The sequence below is a fragment of the Scheffersomyces coipomensis genome (genome assembly GCF_036884675.1).
Source record: "Scheffersomyces coipomensis strain NRRL Y-17651 chromosome Unknown DFJ63scaffold_1, whole genome shotgun sequence".
NCBI lineage: Eukaryota > Fungi > Ascomycota > Pichiomycetes > Serinales > Debaryomycetaceae > Scheffersomyces > Scheffersomyces coipomensis.
Genome location: NW_027042892.1, coordinates 303,026 through 325,543, shown reverse-complemented (window position 1 = coordinate 325,543; position 22,518 = coordinate 303,026). Strand labels below are relative to the sequence as shown.

At 30.7% G+C, this 22,518-nt stretch overlaps 11 protein-coding genes and 1 non-coding gene across 12 annotated transcripts; 3 read left to right on the top strand and 9 right to left on the bottom strand. All coding sequences in view use genetic code 12, as the record gives it.

Annotated features, from left to right (window-relative positions):
• Positions 1-116: 116 nt before the first annotated feature.
• Positions 117-1,212, bottom strand: RPF2 (rRNA-binding ribosome biosynthesis protein; the record flags this gene model as incomplete). The annotated part of the gene is made up of 2 exons (XM_064907337.1): positions 117-1,128; positions 1,199-1,212. The coding sequence occupies 2 exons, from the start codon at positions 1,210-1,212 to the stop codon at positions 117-119; spliced, it is 1,026 nt and encodes a 341-aa protein (XP_064764357.1).
• A 155-nt stretch (positions 1,213-1,367) lies between these two features.
• Positions 1,368-1,439, bottom strand: DFJ63DRAFT_t1. Its single transcript has one exon. It is a non-coding gene; the product is annotated as a tRNA-Gln (tRNA).
• Positions 1,440-1,897: 458 nt separating this feature from the next.
• On the bottom strand, positions 1,898-4,006 carry DFJ63DRAFT_310185 (uncharacterized protein; the record flags this gene model as incomplete). The annotated part of the gene is made up of 1 exon (XM_064905551.1): positions 1,898-4,006. The coding sequence occupies one exon, from the start codon at positions 4,004-4,006 to the stop codon at positions 1,898-1,900; it is 2,109 nt and encodes a 702-aa protein (XP_064764356.1).
• Positions 4,007-4,506: 500 nt separating this feature from the next.
• AAT1 (aspartate transaminase) lies at positions 4,507-6,859 on the top strand (the record flags this gene model as incomplete). Its single annotated transcript, XM_064908706.1, has 2 exons — positions 4,507-4,515; positions 5,564-6,859. The coding sequence occupies 2 exons, from the start codon at positions 4,507-4,509 to the stop codon at positions 6,857-6,859; spliced, it is 1,305 nt and encodes a 434-aa protein (XP_064764355.1).
• Positions 6,860-6,966: 107 nt separating this feature from the next.
• Positions 6,967-7,980, bottom strand: DFJ63DRAFT_332514 (Coumarine and phenylpropanoid biosynthesis; the record flags this gene model as incomplete). Its single annotated transcript, XM_064907691.1, has 1 exon — positions 6,967-7,980. The coding sequence occupies one exon, from the start codon at positions 7,978-7,980 to the stop codon at positions 6,967-6,969; it is 1,014 nt and encodes a 337-aa protein (XP_064764354.1).
• Positions 7,981-8,225: 245 nt separating this feature from the next.
• DFJ63DRAFT_5833 (Coumarine and phenylpropanoid biosynthesis) lies at positions 8,226-9,749 on the bottom strand. Its single transcript, XM_064908965.1, has one exon. The coding sequence runs from the start codon at positions 9,497-9,499 to the stop codon at positions 8,471-8,473; it is 1,029 nt and encodes a 342-aa protein (XP_064764353.1). The 5' UTR covers positions 9,500-9,749; the 3' UTR covers positions 8,226-8,470.
• Positions 9,750-9,998: 249 nt separating this feature from the next.
• Positions 9,999-11,333, bottom strand: DFJ63DRAFT_310181 (uncharacterized protein; the record flags this gene model as incomplete). Its single annotated transcript, XM_064905550.1, has 1 exon — positions 9,999-11,333. The coding sequence occupies one exon, from the start codon at positions 11,331-11,333 to the stop codon at positions 9,999-10,001; it is 1,335 nt and encodes a 444-aa protein (XP_064764352.1).
• A 1,572-nt stretch (positions 11,334-12,905) lies between these two features.
• BUD14 (protein phosphatase regulator) lies at positions 12,906-15,878 on the top strand (the record flags this gene model as incomplete). Its single annotated transcript, XM_064905549.1, has 1 exon — positions 12,906-15,878. One exon carries the CDS (start codon positions 12,906-12,908, stop codon positions 15,876-15,878), a length of 2,973 nt encoding a protein of 990 aa, XP_064764351.1.
• Positions 15,879-16,424: 546 nt separating this feature from the next.
• Positions 16,425-19,211, top strand: DFJ63DRAFT_282756 (uncharacterized protein; the record flags this gene model as incomplete). The annotated part of the gene is made up of 1 exon (XM_064904672.1): positions 16,425-19,211. The coding sequence occupies one exon, from the start codon at positions 16,425-16,427 to the stop codon at positions 19,209-19,211; it is 2,787 nt and encodes a 928-aa protein (XP_064764350.1).
• Positions 19,212-19,303: 92 nt separating this feature from the next.
• Positions 19,304-19,885, bottom strand: GPI19 (phosphatidylinositol N-acetylglucosaminyltransferase; the record flags this gene model as incomplete). Its single annotated transcript, XM_064904686.1, has 1 exon — positions 19,304-19,885. One exon carries the CDS (start codon positions 19,883-19,885, stop codon positions 19,304-19,306), a length of 582 nt encoding a protein of 193 aa, XP_064764349.1.
• A 160-nt stretch (positions 19,886-20,045) lies between these two features.
• DFJ63DRAFT_5818 (uncharacterized protein) lies at positions 20,046-20,990 on the bottom strand. The gene has a single exon (XM_064908964.1). The coding sequence runs from the start codon at positions 20,852-20,854 to the stop codon at positions 20,207-20,209; it is 648 nt and encodes a 215-aa protein (XP_064764348.1). The 5' UTR covers positions 20,855-20,990; the 3' UTR covers positions 20,046-20,206.
• A 136-nt stretch (positions 20,991-21,126) lies between these two features.
• DFJ63DRAFT_332508 (mitochondrial 37S ribosomal protein mS45) lies at positions 21,127-22,295 on the bottom strand (the record flags this gene model as incomplete). Its single annotated transcript, XM_064907690.1, has 2 exons — positions 21,127-21,555; positions 21,762-22,295. The coding sequence occupies 2 exons, from the start codon at positions 22,293-22,295 to the stop codon at positions 21,127-21,129; spliced, it is 963 nt and encodes a 320-aa protein (XP_064764347.1).
• Between the last annotated feature and the right edge of the window lie 223 nt (positions 22,296-22,518).

Here is a 22,518-nt window from a genome sequence, read left to right as displayed (position 1 = left end):
TAATGATTTACTTGAACTACGAATAAATTATCAATTTTTTTAAAAAAATGTACAATTATAATTCTCTATTTAGATATATGCCTATAATACTTTAATGAAGAAATGAATGAATGGGATTAAACTTTTTGTTTCTTTGATTGAGGAGCATCATATTCTATGTCACTTTCCATAGCATCTTCATATCCTTCACCGAAATCTTGATCATTTTCTTCATCGAAATCACTATCTTGATCATATCTAGCTTTCAAACCCTTCATCTTTCTGGTTTGTAATTTACCTAAATCTTGTTTACCCATATGGATTTGAGCCACTTTATCACCCATGAAATCAGTAGAGACATTCTTCTTTGTTTTAGCTTGTAATTGTTTTGGTCTTTCCATAGCTTGTTTTTCAACTTCTTCACTTGGAGTTATTCTTCTACCAATTTTAAAATCAAATCTTGGACCAATTTCATCTATTTCAACTCTTGGTAATTTTTGACCTGATCTAAAAGTTTTTAATTTATAAACTCTGAAATGTAAATTTGGTAAATTTTTATTATTATTGTCATTAATGTCATTATTTATGTTTGATTCACTTAATTCACCAGCTGATAAGGCGATTATGTATTGTAAACCAGCAGCATCTTGTAAATCGGTTTCTTCTCCACGGTATAAATCCATGAATAAAGATTTTAAATGCATATAAACAGGATGAGAATCAAATAATGGACCATTAAATACAAACATTGGTTTTAAACCAATAGTGAAAGTAACTTTTTTGAAATCTTGTAATAATTTATAATTTAATATGGTTAATTCAATCATATCATAAACCTTATAGTTAAAGAATCTCAGGATGATTAAATTATTTGGTCTTTTCTTATTATGACTTGAAAATACAATAATAGAACTATCATTCTTTTCTGAAAAGAATTCTAATTCAGAATAATCTTCAAATGGTCTAATATCATTCTTCTTGGAAAATTTCTTAGCAAATGGTTTCTTAATAGCCATTAAATCAACCATAGAATCATGTAAGACTTTACTACCACTTGATCCTGGTACAAATAAAGCTGATTTAGTATTTTCAACTAATTTAGCTTCTTTCTTAGCAAGAGCTCTTTTAGAACGAGCATTCTTTGGCTTACTATAATAATAACTGTTAGTAACTCTTCAAGGTCTTCTTATGAATATAATCAATAGGATCTTATACATACATTGTTCTAATCATCTTTGATAGTTAATGTGGTTATAACAAACTTTATAAATATCTATACTTTATAAGTGAAAAAAAAATTATATCCATCACATCTCTGTTTTAAAAAAAAAGTAAAGCTGAACTGTAATATGCAGGACACTTGTAAAAAAGAGAAAATTTAAAAAATTAGGTCGTACCCGGATTCGAACCGGGGTCGTCCGGATCAAAACCGAAAGTGATAACCACTACACTATACAACCGCCTAATTTATCAAAAAACTTTGCTGGTTTATCATAAAGTAACGATTTGCATGGCGCTACCAACTAAATAAAAATTTTTTGCATCCCTAGTGCAGTGGGCACTTACCTCCACCGCAACCACTCGTCAGCGGTTCAAACCGCGCGAGCAGGCATTATTACCGATATAAAGGCAACCATCCCCGGGCTAATTCCCTGGGCTGGAGAGTTTTAGTGAGTAGTGTTCCTTGGAACGAGTCTCACACTATTAGACCTTGATTGGCTAAAGCAGGTCTTTTGTACGTAAATGTATTTCTCTTCAGGTATAGATTTATACAAAAAAAAAAAAAAAAAAAAAACAATTTTAAATGAATTTTTATTAATTTGCAACTATTTATTAAACATTTCTACAATACTTTTACTTCAAATAAACAACAAAATATCAATATTTTAGGTATTGAAATTTATGATTACATATCAAATTAGTTAGATTTCCAAAAATGATTATTCCAATCTTTGTTACACATCCATCGAAGTTTCTGTTCATCATGTGAGATTCTTAAATCAAACCCATCTTCCTCACGAAACCCTTTATAAAATGATCTTCCAAAATCTAACACCAGAAGTTGATGTGTGGTTTTGTTAAGGATGAAATTACCTTCATGGATATCACCATGAGTAACGTTTAAAGCATGAAGCTTTGAAACTAACTTCTCTAATTTATCTTGTAATGTATAATACATATTTATATCTTTGAGCAACACTCCTTCAATTTTTGTCATTTTAATATAAAATCCAGATAAAGAGTAATCATCGTCACTTGATATTTCCTCAAAGAATTGTTTATTGTCATTAGTTAAATAACCCATTTCAAGGAATTCAGGCATTTGATCAAATTTACCTTGTAAATAAGTATGTACAGAAACCTCCCTCGCAAACAAATCAAATGCCATTATTATTTTATCGTAGAACGATAAATATTCAGGGTGAAGTTTATATTCGAACGCTATTCTAACAGGATCATACACTTTGTAGATGAAACCATCTTGACTTTGGATGACGGTTGAATAATTCCGTTGAATTCTTTTACCACTAATGATTTTATCTGGTTTAATTGAACTAATGGAGGTGATTCTAAAAGGATATTCTTTCATCACGTTTGCAAGGGTAGAAAGATCTAAAGTCATATCCCATTTATTAAGAATTTGATTTTGAAGCACTTGTACATTTTGTTCCAATTTTAAACTTGAAATTAATTGATTAAATTCATCTAGTATTTCATATTGCATCTTAGCTCTCTTATCTTTTTGTTCATCATTGAGAATAATAGTTTGTCTCAATTCTTCAAATTCAGTTTCATCAATTTCCAATAATTCAATATTAGAAGTAATAACCATTCCCATAAAAACGGTAACTGAAAACTTATGTTCATTAGAATCAAACGTTAGAAACTTACAAGGTAAAGATCTAACATTATAGCGATAATCAGCTTTTAACAAACTTCCAAATTTGAAAATCATAGCAATACAAAAATTCCCATCAGTTACAAATGCCAACCGTGTCTTACTTCCCAATGCTTGATAGAAACATTCCAGAAATATACCTAACATGTCCTTTGAATCCTTATGTTTATATTCAAATGACGTTTGTTTATATTTTTCAAAAGTATGCTTCAAACTATTCATTCTGAGAATTACAGGTATGAAAATGGTCTCATTCACCAAAATATTTGTATCTGCGATTGCTCTTAACGTCATTTTTTCAGATATTTCTACTGGTTTTTGTTGACGCATACACATTGACATTTGAATTCCAGATGGTACGAATAACTGTGAAATGGTATTAAAGATGTGCAGTAATTCTGATTCAAGTTCTATATCACCATTAACTACTATTTGTTTGTATACAAACAAATCAATATTACATTCACAAAGTTCAGATGTGACGATAGTGAATAAATGAAGGTTGTAATTGAAGAATGTTTCATCTATAATCAAAGGATCAGGATGAAAGAATCCTACTTCCCTAATGAAACGATTTTTATTAATTATCCGTTCAGGACGTTTTTGTCTATAATTTGCATCACTAGAACACAATGTTGGAGGTAAATTAGGTGATCGAGGAGGATTTGAATCAATGACATTCATTTTCCAATAACTTTGAGCAAGCTTGAAATTGAAAACATAGTTTCTGAAAAAGAGTATTCTACAAGAATATTTATATCCTTCATCTTTATACTCATAAAAATAATGATCTAGGACATGGAGACGTCTTCTAATATGATCAATTTCAGTAGGTGAAAGATTATTAATGGGGAAATAAGCATTCAAAATTTTATACATCATTATAAAAGATATTTTATAATCATATTTTGGTGACTTTGTTCCAAAATAAGCATAACCTTCCTTTTCGATCATTTCTTCATTCATATTATCAAGATATTCTGTTAATTTAGCTAAACCATCATGATATTTGATTGATAATGATTCATCTTTTAAAACATCAAAGAAGTTTAAACTAGGTGAATTAATATGATCTTCGAAAAAGCGGAAAAATTCATCAGTATTAATCAATTCTCTTATTGAACTCATGTTGTTTAGATGAATAAAGTAGAAGAATATAGTTTAAAATGGTATAGAATTAATTTTCAATATAAAGAAGTTTCCTTTTTTGCAGTAATGTTTTGTTATGCTAAAGAAAGTATACGGTGTATATGCAGGTTTCAGATTAGTTTTATAATTAGTTGCAAAAGTCAGCATAACAAGAGTATCAAGAGAGTTTGGTAGATCAATTGGGTATATTATTAGTAGTCATTTATGTTACCTGATAACGAAAGCTATCATTTGAAATTATGTATATGAAAATATGAGTTTATGTTAATTTTTGGGTGTAAAATTATAGAAAAGTTGATAAATTTGATCAGAATTACAAGGAAGAAATTTAAATTATGTCAATTGAATTAAAGTTTCATTGAAGAAACTTATCGTCCTGGTCAATGATTAAACGAACATTGTAGACCAAATACAAAAAGATTAAGATGGTTAAGATAAGGCAGAATCGTGAATTAATTAATTGGTAAACATAACAAAAAATGACATCAGTGGAGCATTTATCAGACCATTGACAATTTTAAAAGGAGTTTACTGTGGAGTATAACTTTTACGTAGAAGTATAGTATAGATTTTCATTATTAACAGTAGAACAAGTTAGTTTTAGGTTTATATAGAAAAGACGAGTTACGGACATTAGTGTAAAGTGGGGTGAGATAATTTTGGAGCCATTTCAAATGAAGAAGAAGAAGAAAAAAAACGGAATAATACGGAATATCCTCAATGACTCTTTTTTGACAAAATTTGAATTCACGTGCCGTTCCGTTGGACCGTAATAGTTAAGTATTTTAAATAGTTATAGTGTGATAATTAAGGTACTACAACTAAGAAGTGAAATGGTTACATATGATTTAATTAAAGGATTGTAGTGTAAGTCTTAATAGTGTAGATTAAGGTCAATCCAGTAGGACTACTGAATGAATGATACGATTATTTAAAAAGAAACTATATATTAAATATATTAAATATAGTATATAAAATTGAATCAATTCGGATTGAAGGTAAAGGAGAAGAAAGAAAGAAAGTTGCCATAGCCATCAGCCACTATACTATGAAGTCAACACTATTAACTATGTAAACTAAGTAAAACTAATGAGTTATTCATAGTACAAATTATCTGTTTTGAGTCAATTAAAAATTTTTCTGACTCAAAAACCGAAACCGAAATGGAAATGGAAATTGAAGAAATTTAAGTTGAGCTTATACTGTTGGAGAGGAGGGGTATGATTCAATTTTTCAATTTTAGCGGTTAACGGTATAATTGAACTTATACCCTTTTTTTACTTTTTATATATATCACCAACCTTCCAACAATTGTTTTTTTTGAACTTTTTAAAACCTCTTTCTTCTTCTTCCTTTCTCTTCTTTCTTTCTCTTCATTCTAGTCAATTCAATTGTATAATTCAAACCTTATAGACATCCCTAGATCAATTAGCCCTTTGTAATAATCTTCAATTTTTCAAATCCTTTTTTTTCTTGATTTTTTTTTACCTCGGATTAACTCAATTAAACTTAGATCACCAACTCAAAATGTATAAGTCAACTTCAAGATCATCAACTCTCTTGTTCAAGAGACAATTCTCCCAATTAAACAACAGATTGAACAAATGGAATGATATCCCATTAGCTCCACCTGATAAGATTTTAGGTATTTCTGAAGCTTATGTTAAAGATTCAAATTCTAATAAAATTAATTTAGGTGTTGGTGCTTATAGAGATAATGATGGTAAACCAATCATTTTCCCATCAGTTAAACAAGCTGAAAGAATATTACTTGAATTAGAAGTTGAAAAAGAATATACTGGTATTACTGGTAATAAAAATTATCAATCAGTAGTTAAGAATTTCGTATTTAATAATTCTGATAAAGATATTAATGGTAAACAATTGATTGAATCAGGTAGAATTGTTACTGCTCAAACCATTAGTGGTACTGGTTCTTTAAGAGTTATTGCTGATTTCCTTAATCGTTTCTATACTTCCAAAAAAATCTTGGTTCCAAAACCAACTTGGGCTAATCATGTGGCTGTATTTAAAGATGCTGGTTTAGATCCAGAATATTATAATTATTATGATACTACTCAAAATGATTTAGAATTCGATAGTTTAAAATCTTCTTTATTAAGTCAACCAGATGGTTCCATTGTTTTATTACATGCTTGTTGTCATAATCCAACTGGTATGGATCTTTCAAGTGCTCAACAAGATGAAGTTTTAGATTTAATTCAACAAAAAAATTTCTATCCTTTAATTGATATGGCTTATCAAGGTTTTGCTTCTGGTGATCCATATGAAGATATTGCTTTCATTCGTAAATTAAATAAAGCTGTGGTTGATGGTCAAATCCCATCTTATGCTTTATGTCAATCATTTGCTAAAAATATGGGTCTTTATGGTGAAAGAACTGGTTCAATTTCAATCATTACTGAATCAGCTGAAAAATCAGTCGCTATTGAATCTCAATTAAAGAAATTAATTCGTCCAATTTATTCATCTCCTCCAATTCATGGTTCAAAAATTGTTGAAACCATCTTTAATGAAAAATATAATTTATTATCAAGTTGGTTAGGTGATTTAAATGCTGTGGTTGGTAGATTAAATACTGTTAGAGGTGAATTATATAAAAACTTGGATAAATCAAACTATAACTGGGATCATCTTTTAAAACAAAGAGGTATGTTTGTCTTTACTGGGTTAACTTCTGAACAAGTTATTAAATTAAGAACTGATTATTCCGTTTATGCTACTGAAGATGGTAGATTCTCTATCTCTGGTATTAATGATAAAAATGTTCAATATTTAGCTGATGCCATTAATAAAGTTATCAAGAAATAGATTTAATTATATATAATGTATTAAATTTTTATTTTTTTATATTTGCTTTCTTTTCTTTCTATATAATTTTCAAAAAAAAAATACATATACACTTATACTTATCCCTATTATAATTGTCCATCAGCAATTAATCCTTCAATGGTTTCTACTAATGATACTTCATTTGGAATTGGAGTCCAATTGAAAACACTCTTAGCTTTGGAAATATCACAAGGTTTCAAAGGTTCTGATCCTTCTAATTCCTTAATTGGTAAATTCTTCTTTAAATCTTCACTTATATTTGATTTCTTTAAAATTTGAGCAGCTTCATAAAACGAAAGATTAGGTCCACTATGAGTTAAGAATCTTTCTCCATTAGCTTTTGGATTAGTTAATGATTCAAGATGTAATTTAACCACATCTTTCACATTAACCAAATGAGTCAGAGATGGGGCAATACCTTTATCCTTATATGTTCCATCGACTAAATTTTTAATTCTTAATAATGAAGTGGAATCAGTAACTTGACCCTTTAATGATGCACCAATGATTAAAGCTGGATTAATGGTAGTTAACCCGAATTTAACGTTATTAGCAGGATCTTTAACGAAATCCCAGGCGGATTTTTCAGCTAAAGTTTTCAGTTGAATATAAGGACTAAAATCGGTTTTTTCAACAATGGACCAATCCTTTTCGGAATATGGTTCTGTTCTATCATCAGGGAATCCAAATCCAATAGCAGCGAATGATGATGTAATTACCACATGTTTAACTAATGGAGATTTGGCCGCAAATTTTAAAATTCTTAATGTACCTTCTACAGCTGGTTTAATTAAAACTTGAGGATCAGAAGGTTTAGAAGATGGGAATGGAGAAGCAACATGTAAAACATAAGTGACATCTTTAAAAGCTTCTTCCCATCCTTTATCATCTAATAAATCAGCTTGTAAAACCGTTAAATTTTCATCCACAATAGCTTTGGTTAATTTTGGTGATGATTCATATAAGGATTCACGGAATTGACTTTCTTTACCAAGATTACGAATAGTGGTTTTAACTTTATGACCTTGTTCTAATAATTCTAACACAGTAAAGGCACCCACGTACCCTGTACCACCAGTAACTAAATAAATTTCGGACATTGTTTAATATTTCTTAAAAATTATAAGAATGAAAAATAGTTACCACAGAGGTCAATTGCTGAGATGAAAACTTACAAAGGAGAATCAATTGAGTTTAAATAGTAATTACAATAAACGTCAATTATATTACTAATCAAAACTGTGGTAATTAACATCCCTTATTAGGTATTATCTAAACACGTACAATTTTGTTACTCCACTAATTTTTCAAAATTACGGGGGACAGCACTGACAAGGATCAAGAAACGAGTTCAGTTCTCACTAACCACTGCCTTTTTTTAGGGGAGTTTTTTGGGGGATACTTCGAATATGTGGCCCTAAACTTTCAACTTTATTTTTCTTGATTATATGTGGAGGAGCTATCAATATAAAGGGTTGGGTAAATAGCCCTTCCCCACCTTGTGCTATGGTGTCAATATACCAAGACAATTACAGATAAACCTACAATTACACAATGATATAATAAATCACACACGTTATACTAAACAGTCTAATTAAGAGATCTAATATTATCAATCGTAACTTTAAGACTTTCTTCTACTGGAATTGGAGTCCAATTAAATACAGATTTAGCCTTTTCATTACTTGCTACTTTAGGGAAATCCTTAGGTTTGGATTCATCTTCTTTGGAAGGTAATTTTTCAAGTAATTCCTTATCATGAGGATATATTTTTCTAATGATTTCTGAAATTTCAAATAATGAATATGAGATACCCGTATTAAGAATAAATCTTTGATTATTGGCTTTAGGATTAGTTAATGCTTCAATATGAATCTTGGCAACATCTCTCACATCAATCACACTAACATATCTACTTGGCACTCCTGTTGTGGCGTATGTACCATCAATCAACGATTTGAAAACAGAAAGGGAAGCGGAAAATGAAGTACTACTAGTTAAAGTAGGTCCATAGATTAAATTAGGGTTAATAGTGGTTAAGCCGAATTTAACATTATTCTTTGGATCTTTGATAAATTCCCAAGCTGATTTTTCAGCTAATGTTTTCGAAACTTGATAAGGTCTAAGGGTCTTTTCAGTTTGTTCATTAACAATAGTCCAATCTTCTTCTGTAAATGGTTCTGATTTAACTTCAGAAAGTCCATATCCAATAGCAGCGAATGATGAAGTAATAACCACATGCTTGACTGAAGGAGCTTTATTTGCGAATTGTAATACTCTAAGTGTTCCCTTTGTAGCAGGGATCACAAATTCATCTAATGTACTTCCCTCAGTCGTTAATGGTGAAGCAAGATGAAGGATATATTTCACATCATCAAATTGAGATTGATGCCAATCTTCATCATTTGCTAAATCTCCTTTAAAGATAATTAAATTAGAATCAATGATTGATTGAGTTAATTTTGAACTTGACAAGAGAAATGATTGTTTTAATTGATCTGCTTTTGAAATGGTTCTAATTGATGTTTTAACAATGTGGCCTTGTTCTAATAATTGTAAGATCACAAATGAGGCAATGTGACCAGTACCACCAGTAACTAAATAAATATCCTTTGTCATGACTAGATAGTGTAATTGAAGTTATATAAGATGTGAAAGAGTAATTGATAAATTGAAGAAATAGTGGCTACTTTTATATATTAATTGACGATTAAGGGAGATTTTTCAATTGTGGAGTCAATGACGGCTAAATTATTTTGCAGACCGGGGGGAGAATTTACATTAAGGAGAAAGAGTAGGGAGAGTGAAAAATTGTTTTGTAAGCGAGGGTAATAATGCCGGTTGTAGTGAATGAAATAGAGTTTGACATTATAACCGCAAAGTAGTTTACACATTCGAATGCAAAAATTGAGTTACTTATTTTTTTTGATTTCTCTACACTTTAATATCATATGACTTCTTAATTCAATTATCAAGATCTACTTGCAATGGCAACCAACTTTGATACCATATTCGTAAGAGCCACATTTAAAACTATAATGCAAAATAATAAAGACAAACTTATATACGGAATGGATGAGGATAGATCGACCAAAGATAATTCCCCAAAGAACAAGTACTAATATCCATCATATGATACATTTAAAGCTTGGAGATTATCAATATATTCAGTGGAATTCTTAAATTTATTGATAGCAAAGAGAACCTTACCTTTCTCTTCTGGAGTCATTCGCATGATCTTGAATATGGAATGAAGTCGATCTCGATCCTCTTCAGTAACATTTTGAAGATAACTTAAAATGTGTCTGTAAACCACTAAAGCAGGACTACATTCTGTATATCTAAGACATTGAATATTGCATTTTAAATTGGCTAATCTCATTTGAGTCAATTCATCAACTTCTAATTCAGGGATTTCTCTATTAAACAATTTTATAATCATAATAGATTCTTTATCGAAAAGAAACCCGATCGATGAACGATACTGCAACATTTGATAAATATATTGATTTGTAATTTGTGAAAAATCCGAATTTCTTTTATTGAAAGCTTCAAATAAACCGATAAACTTCATATCAACAGGAATGCTAAAAACCGAGTCTCGAACTCTAGCCCGAATACAGTAATCAGGATTCAAGATCTTGTCATCCTGAGCAAACATTTCGGCCCGGAAACTAGAATTTACTAAATCGATGACTGGATATAGGATACCATTTACCACATTGTAACTAAGCGCTTTATCAAAACGAATCAAATCAAGCGTTGGAGTAGGTGGAAAGATTCTCATTATGCGATGTAGCCTTACAGATTCTGTGTATTCGTTATTTTCGTCCACTACGATAGGTTTTAAATAACGATAGGATTCAATAAATCCATTGGCTATTGCATAGGCAGGGATACGATTTGAATCAAAAATCGATGGATTAACCGTAATGTAATTTTGAATATTTCCCCTCTGTGATAGTTCAGATTCTTGTTGTTTGTTGGAATCTATTTGATGAACTTGATGTGGGAAAGGAAGAACAAATAGTTGAGAATAAATAAAAATATTACCCACTTTTCTAACAAGACGATTGATGTCATTAGCTCCCTCAAAATATTCTCTTGCCAAATCCATTATATAAGTTTTGATAAAATCCATGGGGTCGAAAGGTGGTTCGAAATCCACTATATGATATGTTCTAACTCCTCTCAAGTCATCCGTATTGCCAACATAGTCATGGAAATAATGCAAGCGGAGAGCTATTTCCTCCCGGAAAAGTCTAACGTGTTTTCTAGGTTCCAGTTCAGTTATAAAATCAACTTCTCTCTGTAAACGCAGTTCTTTAAATTCTCGAGGTGTATCAAATTTCAAATAATCATGATTTCTATCTTGGATAAAAGTCTGAAGTATATCTAAACTCTTTCTTATAAGGGTATCATCAATATTGAATTGAAAAATTAGATCATACATAGTTGATATTTTACTTATACTGAACTTTTGGCAGCGTACTAAAATTTAAATTAAGAGTTAGACACGTAATTATTAGCTTAGCCGAATAAATCATAAAGAGGTGTGTTACTTCTACTGGTAAGCACAATGATTTAAACTGAGATATTTTAATTCCTAGGTAAAGTCATGCTAAGTATAGTTATGCAACATATTTCTTTAGCAGCTAAAAAAAAGTCAAAAAAAGAAACTCCAAAAAAAGAATAAGGAAAGAAGATGCTAAATAAAAAAGATCCATGAAATACGAGTATAAACGTCATAACAGATAATATCGGAAGCTATATCCATAGAATGGATGAAACTTGTCTTAAATAGGACTGTTTAAAGCCATATTTGTAAATAGAACGACGCGTAAAAATATTTCAGTAGCCGTTTGATATTAGGCACGACTCGATATGAATTAATTAAATTGGGATGATGATGATGGTATTGTACATTATAAATAACACAATAAGAGTTTAGAAAGGATAAGTATAAGAGAGAAAGATATGATGAGAGGGTCAATAGAACAAGAAGGATAAAGGTAAGGGACCTATTAATATTAAGGTGTTGTCAATGAGAATCCTTGGTTGACAAGTTCACCAGACAATGGTTTGATCTTAAGATCTACCAATTACTCCACGACTAGTAAATATGATAATAGAATTAGTATATCAAACCCACACGGTCAACAATGCTATTGTAGCTATTATGTTTATAGTGGTGTTATTTGAAATTACGTACATCCCATTCATAACAATAGTTTCAATTCATAAACAATAACAAGGTTTTATGGTTTTTCAAAATTGGGTTTTCAAGTTTTTTTGCAAAAAGCGCGTTCTAGTGAGCATCCTCCACTAAACAAGTTTTAAAGTTAGTGAGACATCATTATTGAAGTCTACTGGTCTATTCTATCAGTATATCAAATTGGTTATGATTCATCTTGTCTCGAACTCCACAAGATGGATTTGAACTTATATATATACGATTAACAATATAAAAAAAGAGACCGCTGACACCTTAAAAATGAAGTCATAATAATTAAACATTGATGGTAAATTTAGCATTTTTAGTTATCTATTAATCCTCCCTAATTACCGTAAACAATTTAAGCAGAATGTCACCACCAGCCAACTATTTTTATTCTCTCTCCCCAAAAATAAAAAATAATTTATAAAACATAAATAAAAAACTTTTTGGTTTTGTGAACGCAACCATCAAATCCATAAACAACACAACATTTCATCATCTCTTTGGAAAACTTTTTCTAGTTTCAATCTATCTTCTATCACTTCATCAGTATTGTATAAGAATCACCAATCATACTATCCTAGAGGTTAGATTCTTTAACTTACTAACATTCTTTCATCATCCCCCCCGCCCCTTACTAAGACAAAATCGCCTCCTAGGCCTAATTCCAATTTAAAACTGATCTCGATCCAGAAAAAAGGGGTACCCGTCGTTTGACATTTTATTATACATACTTTACACGATCCATTCATTTAAAAGGACAGACAAGAAATCTTATAATTTGATTGATTGATTAAAATAGACATTATGAATCCATACGAAATCAAGAATCATCTAGCGTATGGTAGTGATCCTACCTTATCTTCAACTGTGTCATCACCAGCAACAGCAACTACAACAACAACGCGACCACTGCAATCACCTCCCATTATATCATCAAATCAAGACCCTACATCATCAAGTTCTTCATTGGAGAATACAAATCGTTTATTATCTGATTTAGAACGAAAATTATCCATCATTTCTTCAACTTCTTCAAATCAAACCCAACAATCTCAAGCATCTTCCGTCATTGTAAATAAACTGTTATCAGGTATAGGTAAACAAAACATTCAATCAGCTGTATTACAATATATTAAAAATACTGATAATGATACCAATAATCATAATAATAGCTCCCTGGATAATTTCTTTAATCCAAATGAATTATATCAAGAACGTCAAGTTAAATTAGTTACTAAATTTGGTAACTATTATAATGATGATAAACAACAACGGAAAATAAATCAGACTAATACTAGTAATAGGGGTAAACTCGATGATTTTAATGATATTGAAAGTCAAGCTTCAACTATAGATCAAGAAAAGGAATTAAATCTTCATGGTAATAATAATAATAACAATAATAATAACAGCATCCACACGAATAGTACAACCAGTCCTAACACTGAGAGTGATAATGACCACAATGATGAAGTCATTCTTTCAACTCCAAATTTGCATACTGTCGACACTAGCATAGAAGGTGTTAATGTCGATGATCCTATTGGTATAGATACCGAAGAATCAATTGAAATAAATCATCCTAAAACACTTACAGCTGAGAATGAAAACCTTAATGATATAATAGATGAACCAGTACAACAGAAACAATATGGAATATTCTTTCGAGATGAAGTCGATGATCATCGTCATGATATTCACGTTGATGAAGATGATGAAGATGAAGAATATGAAGAACTTTTATTACCCCCTTCACCTCCTAGATCACCTCCACGAGATATGGATCCTAGTAAGTTATATGGATTATATGATTTTTCTGGTCCTGATCCTTCCCATTTAACTTTAAGTCGCGATGAACCCGTTTATTTAATTAATGATACTGATAATTATTGGTGGTTAGTACGTAAAATGAATACAGAAGAACGTATCAAATATGAAAGACTCAAGAACTTAACTGATGATGAAGATGAAGATTATAATAAAGAAAATGAAGATGGGAAAATTGGGTTTGTTCCAGCTGAATGTCTTGAAACTTATGGTGAAAGATTAGCCAGATTAAATTGTTTCAAAAACGAAGAGTTAGAAAAATCTTCTAAAGATAATTTACTGGATTTAACCGTTAATAATCTCACTAATAATGATAGTACCAGTTCATATGGTCTTGGTATAATTAATGAATCAGGATTCTTCCAATCAGATGATAGTTTATCAAGAAATAATAATAGTTCAAGTGGTATCCTTTCCAGAGGTAATAGTTTATTAAAGAGAAGTGGTTCTAAAAAGAGTAATAAATCTGTTACATTTGAAAATCTTGCTGATTTAGCATTAGATGAAGAAGATGACGACGATGGTGAAGACGATAATGATAAGAGTAAAGACAGTAATGAAATAGAAGGAGACATTTTAACTAATAACGATGAAGATTTAATAAGAGAGGAAAAGAAAAAAGCGGGATTTGATATTGATAATTATTATGATATCCCTCATAGTGAAATCAATAAGAATTTGAATGATGATCTTCTTGCTCCTCATATTAATGACGATGAAAAACGATCTGAAGTTTTAAGTGATGTGTATCCTACTGAAACTCCATTGATTATAAATAAAAATTCTAAGAAAACATCTCCTACCATAATATCATCATTAACTTCCACCACTGAAAAGACAATCAATCAATCACAACAAACACAACCATTGCTTAATTTAATGCAACCTCCTTCTAAAACGAACAATCAAGCCATCAATCCATATGATACAATTTCAATTGGTTCATTTTCTCCAGATACACCTCCAATAGGCTTTTTAAGATCAAATGATTCTCCATCTCATCAATTAACTACACCAGTAGATGATAAGTTTGATGCAATTGGTATGGAAAGTATTAGTGCAGGAAGAGGTGGTCATGCGATTGACGAAGGATATGTTTCCCCTAATTTGAATTTATTAAGACGTTCAGTGATTTTAGATCGTTTGACTAAAGTTACATCTGATATTCAAGATAGTTTGGATGAATTTGATATTGATGATCTTGAAGATGAACAAAGTCCAATTAAAGAAATATCTACGAAAGAATTATTACCACCAACACCACCAGTACCTACACCACAAGCCAATGATTCTTTGGTTAATAAAGTGATTGCTTCTAGAATCTCATCAACATCTTCTACTGTATCAGCTGCAGAACATACTGAAGAATCAATCGAGCATGATAAAGAGGTAAAAGTTTATCATTCTACCCCTGAACCAGAAACTAGTTTCCATACTCCTCAAGAAGTAGAAGCAACATTATCAGAGCATAATATTAGTAATAATTATCCGACAATATTAGTATCCACTGATAAGGAGATCGTTCCTGAAGCAGGAGAAATTATTGATAGACAACGTGATGAAGATGAAGATGATGAATTCGAAGAAGATGAAACCAACGATCAAGATGATGTAGGTCAAAGAGAGCATGAAGATATAACACCATTAACAAGCATGAATTCATTGAATTACGGAATTTCAAACATCCTATCTAACACTCCAAATAAATTATCCTCAACATTAACACCAACTAATACTACAACTACAAACAATACTTCTTCAGAAACACCAGTGTCTACAGACCAAATTACAAGTCCAATAACTAGAAACATTCCCTCTTTAACAACTACAACTAAAACTAATGTGGCTGATAAAAGAAAATCAAGACCAGTTCATGATATGTTTATGCCCATCTTAGGTAAATTTGATGAATTGGCTGAAAAATTGGCCGAATTAGAAGACCTTCTTTAACATCAGCCAGACTGACGGTATTAAATTAAAAAGTATATAATGTTCAAATATACATGCATCGATAGAATAACAACCTAAGTAATTATAAATTGTAAATAACAACGTGAGAGAAAACACGTCCTATAAATCCTTATATAGATTAACTAAACCTCATACGCATTTCACTATACACATTCCTTTTGTGATGAGAGCACAAAACTGAAAAAAAAAATTTAAATTTTACCAAAAAAAAAAAGAACAATATTTAAAGAACAACCATCGAAACGTATCGATATCTACCATTTACAGCCTATAGCTAGTGAGACGTTCACAGACTAACTGATAGATAGATAGAAAGATTGGCATTCAGTTATCGTGGGCTATTTTCGTACTATAATCTTAGAAAGTGTGTGTGTCCATTCCATCTGAATACAAGTTCATCATAGACCCATCAGATAGATCAAGATATATACCTTATCAATCACAGCTTCAATTGATCTAGTTTTAACTAAGAACTAGCACATACTACATATAGTGAACTGAATATATTGAACTGTTCTTAGTATAATGTCTTGGTCTGCTGATCCTCAGGCATTAGATCAATTACGACAAATTTTTAAAGCAACCTTATCAAGTAATAACCAAGAACGAAATCTTGCCAATGATGCATTACGTCAAGCTAAGCAACAACCTGAGATTGAGAACTATTTATTAAGTCTTTTAGTGCTTGATGATAACTCTACTCGTTCAGATGTTAGAGCTGCTGCTGGTGTCAATCTTAAAAATAGCATATTACGTCAACTGCAAGGAAATGCTCTTCCTGATAGACAATTTATAAAGGAGAATGTCATTAAAGGATTAATTTCCCCTGATCAAATGGTTAGAAATATCACTGGTAATGTTATAACCTCATTATTTTCAATTTATGGTTTACAAGGTTGGCCCCAAGCCTTACCTCAATTAATTGAATTAGCAAAAGGAGAATCATCACCTCGATTCATTCCTGAAATTGCATCCATGAGTGCTTTAAGTAAGATCTGTGAAGATAGTTATTTATCATTAGATATTGAATTTAATGGTGAAAGACCGCTTAATTATATGATTCAAAATTTCTTAACTTTAATGATTCATCCTCATAGTGGACAAATTAGAGCATTAGCTATTCAATGTATTACACAATTCATTTCCTTGAAATCACAATCATTTTTAATTCATTTAGATGTATTTTTATCCAATTTATTTCAATTAGCATCTGATTCCAATGAAAAAGTTCGTAAGAATATATGTGCTGCATTTTCTCATGTTTTAGAAACAAGACCAGATAAATTGATGCCTCATTTAGATGGTATTATAGATTATTGTTTACATTTGATGAAAGATAAAGATGAAGATGTGGCATTAGAAGCTTGTGAGTTTTTATTAGTCTTATCAGCTTCATCTGAAATTGAAAATAATAGATCTGGTTTTGCTCCAAAATTAAAATTAATAGTACCTGTTGTATTGGAAAAAATGGTTTATTCAGAAGAAGAAATCTTTTATATTAAACTTCAAGATGAAAAAGATAATGCTGAAATAGCTGATAAAGATGAAGATATCAAACCACAAAATGCCAAATCTAAAGAAATTCAATCATCAAATGGTACCAAAAAGAAACAACAAGCTCATGATTCAGATGATTCAGATGATGATGACGATGACGACGAGGATGATGACGACGAGTTAATGCAATGGAGTTTAAGAAAATGTTCAGCATCAACTCTTGAAGTGTTGTCAAGTAATTTACCTGCTGAAGTTTTGGACATCAGTTTACCTATTTTACAAGAAAATATAGTTTCTAATGAATGGCAAATAAGAGAAGCTGCCATTCTTGCATTTGGAGCCATGAGTCTGAGTTGTATGGAATTATCAAGAGACAAACTTCCATCATTAGTTCCTTTCTTAGTTGACAGATTACAAGATGATGAAGCTAGAGTAAGGCAAATTACTTGTTGGACTTTATCTACTTACTCAACCTGGATTGCGGATGAAGCTCATGCTGGAGGTGATTACGCCAATTATTATCAACCTACTTTCCAATCAATCGTGACTTGTTCATTAGATAGAAAGAAAGTAGTCCAAGAAGCTGCTTGTTCAGCCTTATCATCATTTATAGAACAATCTGATATTTCCTTGATTCAATTTTACATCGGTCCATTATTAGAACATTTTGGTAAATGTTTCCAAACCTATCAACGTAAGAATTTAACTATCTTATATGATTGTGTTCAAACCTTGGTTGAAAAAGCAGGGTATGAAAATTTATCATCAGATCCTGAATTAATTAATAAATTATTACCCCCATTATTAGAAAAATGGCATAGTTTAACTGATGAAGATAATGATTTATGGCCATTATTAGAGTGTATGGCAGCAGTAGCAGCCACCTTACGAGAATTATTTGCTCCTTATGCGGTTCCAGTATATGAAAGAGCTATTAATATTCTTTCAAATTGTATTCAAATTGAAATGCAAACTCAAACTGATCCATCTATAGATGTTCCGGAAAAGAATTTTGTCGTTACATCATTAGATTTAATCGATGGATTAATTCAAGGGTTTGGAAGTCATTCCGTTGATTTAATTCAACAAAATCGAGCAAATTTAATGGAATTATTATTACTTTGTTTTGAAGATAAATATACTGATGTTAGACAATCTGCATATGCATTATTAGGTGATATTGGAATCTATGCTGTTGATATTGCCAAACCTCATTTATCATCCATATTCATAAGTATTGGTAATGAAGTTAATAATAGATCATATAGTACCATTGCTGTCTATCATAATGCTATATGGGCATTAGGTGAATTTGTATTAAGATTGAATTATAATGAAATGAAAGATTATTTACCTAATTTAGTTGATTTAATTATTCCAGTTTTACTAGGATCTGATATGCAACAAGCTGTATTAGAAACTGCTGCTGTTTGTCTTGGTAGAATGGGTATAAATGGAGGAGCACAAGTTCTTGCACCAAGATTATCAGAATTCATTGCTGAATGGTGTTCTCATATGATTTATTTTTCAGAAAATGAAGAAAAATCAACTAGTTTCCAAGGTATGTTAAATATTATCAATGCTAATCCAGATCAAGGGTTTGGAGGATTATCAACTAAACAAGGTAAAAAGAATTTATCATTATTTATAACTTGTATTGGGAATTATATGGAGCCACCTGAAGAATTACAAAATACATTTCATCAATTCTTAGCTAGTTATAAATCATTAATTGGAGCTGAAATATGGCAATCACAAGTTTTATCATCGATTGATCAAGAAACTTTACAACAATTGTCTCATTATGGAATATAGAAAAGAGCTATAACCAAAATAAAGAAAGTTTTTTATTTCCTGTATTTATTATTATATATAGATTAAGTAGTTTAGTACATAATTGTCATTCATTAATTTTTATTATCATCATCGTTATCTTCATCATTAGTGTATAAGACTTCATTGACTAGAGTAATTGGTAAATCCCAAACTCCACTAGGTGCCTTATGAATGTAATCTATAGAGGCATCAATACTAGCAGATGGGTCTAAACCTTTAGATAGACCTGGAGTGGTAGAGTAGTCATCAACAAAGTTTCTTATATCATCCAAGGGTAATGTTTTAACCTCAGTAATATACAATGCAAGGAATATGTACATGAATAACATTGACATCAATGAATAAGCTGGTATAGCCAAAGACCAATATTTATCAGGATAATAATAGATTGATAATTGATTCTGTAACACCAGTTCAGGAAGGATAGTCCATGCAATATAACAGCCTAACCCAATAGCAGTTAGGACGTATACGAAAAACCCTTTATATTCTGGATTCAGGGTTATATTGGTAGATGAAACTATAACATCTGATTCACGAGCTAAAGTATCGATTTCTTCTTCTCCTCCTACTGGTGTAGGTGGTTTACTTCCTCCAAAGCTAGACCGAGTTGGAGAAAGAGTAGATAGTATGTTTAAGTGTAGGGATGACATGTCATATAGGGATCATCACACCATGGAATGGTCGTTGTTCGATGGAATACTGATAAACTACGCTTAATACCACTTTTCAATTTTGGTTACAGTTACAATTTTTCGTTTTGTTCCACGCATACAAAATAAATGATAATGAAATTTTTATTAAGATTTTATATATAAAGACAACGGAATAATCTAAATGTACATGCAAATGAATCCAAAGTCAAGCTTTGAAGACATTATAAACTTGAAATATAATATAGCAAGCATGATATTCTGATTTTTTAACCAAAGTATCTTTCTTTTTCCCCGTTTTGTCTTTTTAAAATGAGTTAATTAGACTAATTGCTTTCTAGAACCTCTAAAGAATAATTGAACAATGGTGATTTGTAAGAAAGCCATTCCAACCATTAATAAGACTTCAAAGATGGAGAAGTAATAGATTCTGGTTTCAGTAGATTTAACAGTTGCTTGATTTCTATTATTTCTAGTTTTATAATATTGTAAGGTTCTTAAAAGATCATCTAATTGACGATCAATCTTTTCCACGGTATTTTGCATATTTTCAACATGAGCAATTGGTTTAGTATTTGGTTGCTCAGGCATAGTAGCTTTGAACCCTTTAGAATCATCATCATTTTCAAATTTAATTTCAAAATCAACTACTTTTTCAGCAAAAGTAGACATACCATTAGAGAAACAGAATTCATATTCTCCAACTTCTTGAGCATTGAAAACAAAATCACCTTGTCTTTGTTTATCTTCAGATACAACGATATCACCCTTAGGATTCTTAATAGCATAATCAACATCAAATGAACCTCCACTTTGAACAGCAAAATAATAACTTATTTGAGTATCTCTCTTTTCAGTGAAAATGTAGTAACATGATTTCTCTTGTGCACCTAATATAAAAGTGAAAGCGGAACCAGCAATCAATTGTGAAAGGGCAAGAATCGACAATACAACTTGGAAAAGCATCATGATGGACAGTTGTACCTATCTATAAACTAATTGAATCAAAGTCAACGACGAAAACTTTCAAATCACTGCTAAACAAAACAACAAAAAAAAAAAATCACACTGAAAGAGCGTCGCTCCAGACGTGTCAACACGAATTTTTTTTGGGAGTCGTGTGGAATTGGCAAAAAACTTTAAATTACAGTTATAAGGTGTTATACTATGAATGATGATGAATGAATGTACATTAAATATGATGATGACGGGGTTATAACTATTTACATGATTAAGTTAGATTAAATATATACCATACGACCTTCTGAATCGAAACCAACTCCTCTGTTTTTCTTGGTATCTCTTCTAGAAGCACCATAACGGAAACCAACGTTTCCAACTTTTGAAGTAGTGAATTTGAATTGAACTCTATCACCTTCCTTTTGAGTTCCAACCACAACTTCTTGTTTAATAGAATTAGCTTGATCTTCAGCAGTTTCTACATTGGATAAGTTGGATAAAGTATCACTGGCAACTGGTAATTCCAATAATTCAGCTGCTTCAATTGGACCAAAAGGTTCTGATTCAGCAATAGTTAAAAATCTTTGCGTTAAAGTCTTATGAGGAGTTGGAATTTCAGTTAAATTATCACTTCCAACTGGTGGTTGATATAATGGAAACATTTTATACATGACTTCGGAATAATTGGTTAAATCTTCATTTAATTTACCCTAAAAAGTTCAATGTTAGTAAATGATGTTATTTTTTTCATCAAAATATTTTATAAAGTCAATTGAAATATTCAAATTAGATTTAATTTCAGCGCTTTGAGTTGTAACCTTGTATTTTGTCTTAAAGACTAATCATTAAATGCAATCTCATCATGTTAAATCTAATTTGATTTTCATCAACTATTGAAATAATAATTAATACATACTTCTTGTTCCCAATTTTTTTCTATATCATGTAATTTAAGTAATCCTTCAATTCTAGCAATTTTAATACCATATTTATGAGCTACTTCTTGAACATGAAGTCCATTCTTACTAACTTCTTCCACAATCTTCCCCTTTAAGTCATGAGGAAGTATATTTGAAGTTTTACAATATATATTTTGAGGAAATGGATGTAAAGTTGGATCTCTATTAAATGCTTGAGCTCCCATTGGTATAGATGATCCAACACTTTCTTTACCCACTATAGTATTACCATCAGGGACAATATAATTTGGTCTATGATTTTGAGGAGGATAATAATATTTATTTCTATAATATTCACCTCTAATATTCTTTGGTCCTAACCATTCTTTAATAGCTCTTTGAAAGAAACTTGAATGATCTTTTTTATTGAATGATTGTTTGGGGATTTTATGAGTATATTGTGGATAGGCCAATTTTCTTTTATAACGGACCTGCTGTATACTCGTGCTGGCCACTCGAGGTATACTGAAACTAGTCTTACTAGATATCATCATTAGTAGTTGTAAGTCCAATTGGGATAAGACAAGTTTGACATCTGGTTCATAATTTTTCATTCCATTTTTGTATGTCCATTGAAATTTTTTTTTTCGTTTGGTAAAAAATGTCTCTCAAAATTTAATGTCGTGTGGATCCAAAAAAAAAATTATATCGTGACATTTTCAAAAAAAGTTATAGTTATTGAAGGATGAGTTTATGGTTTATTTTAATATGTAA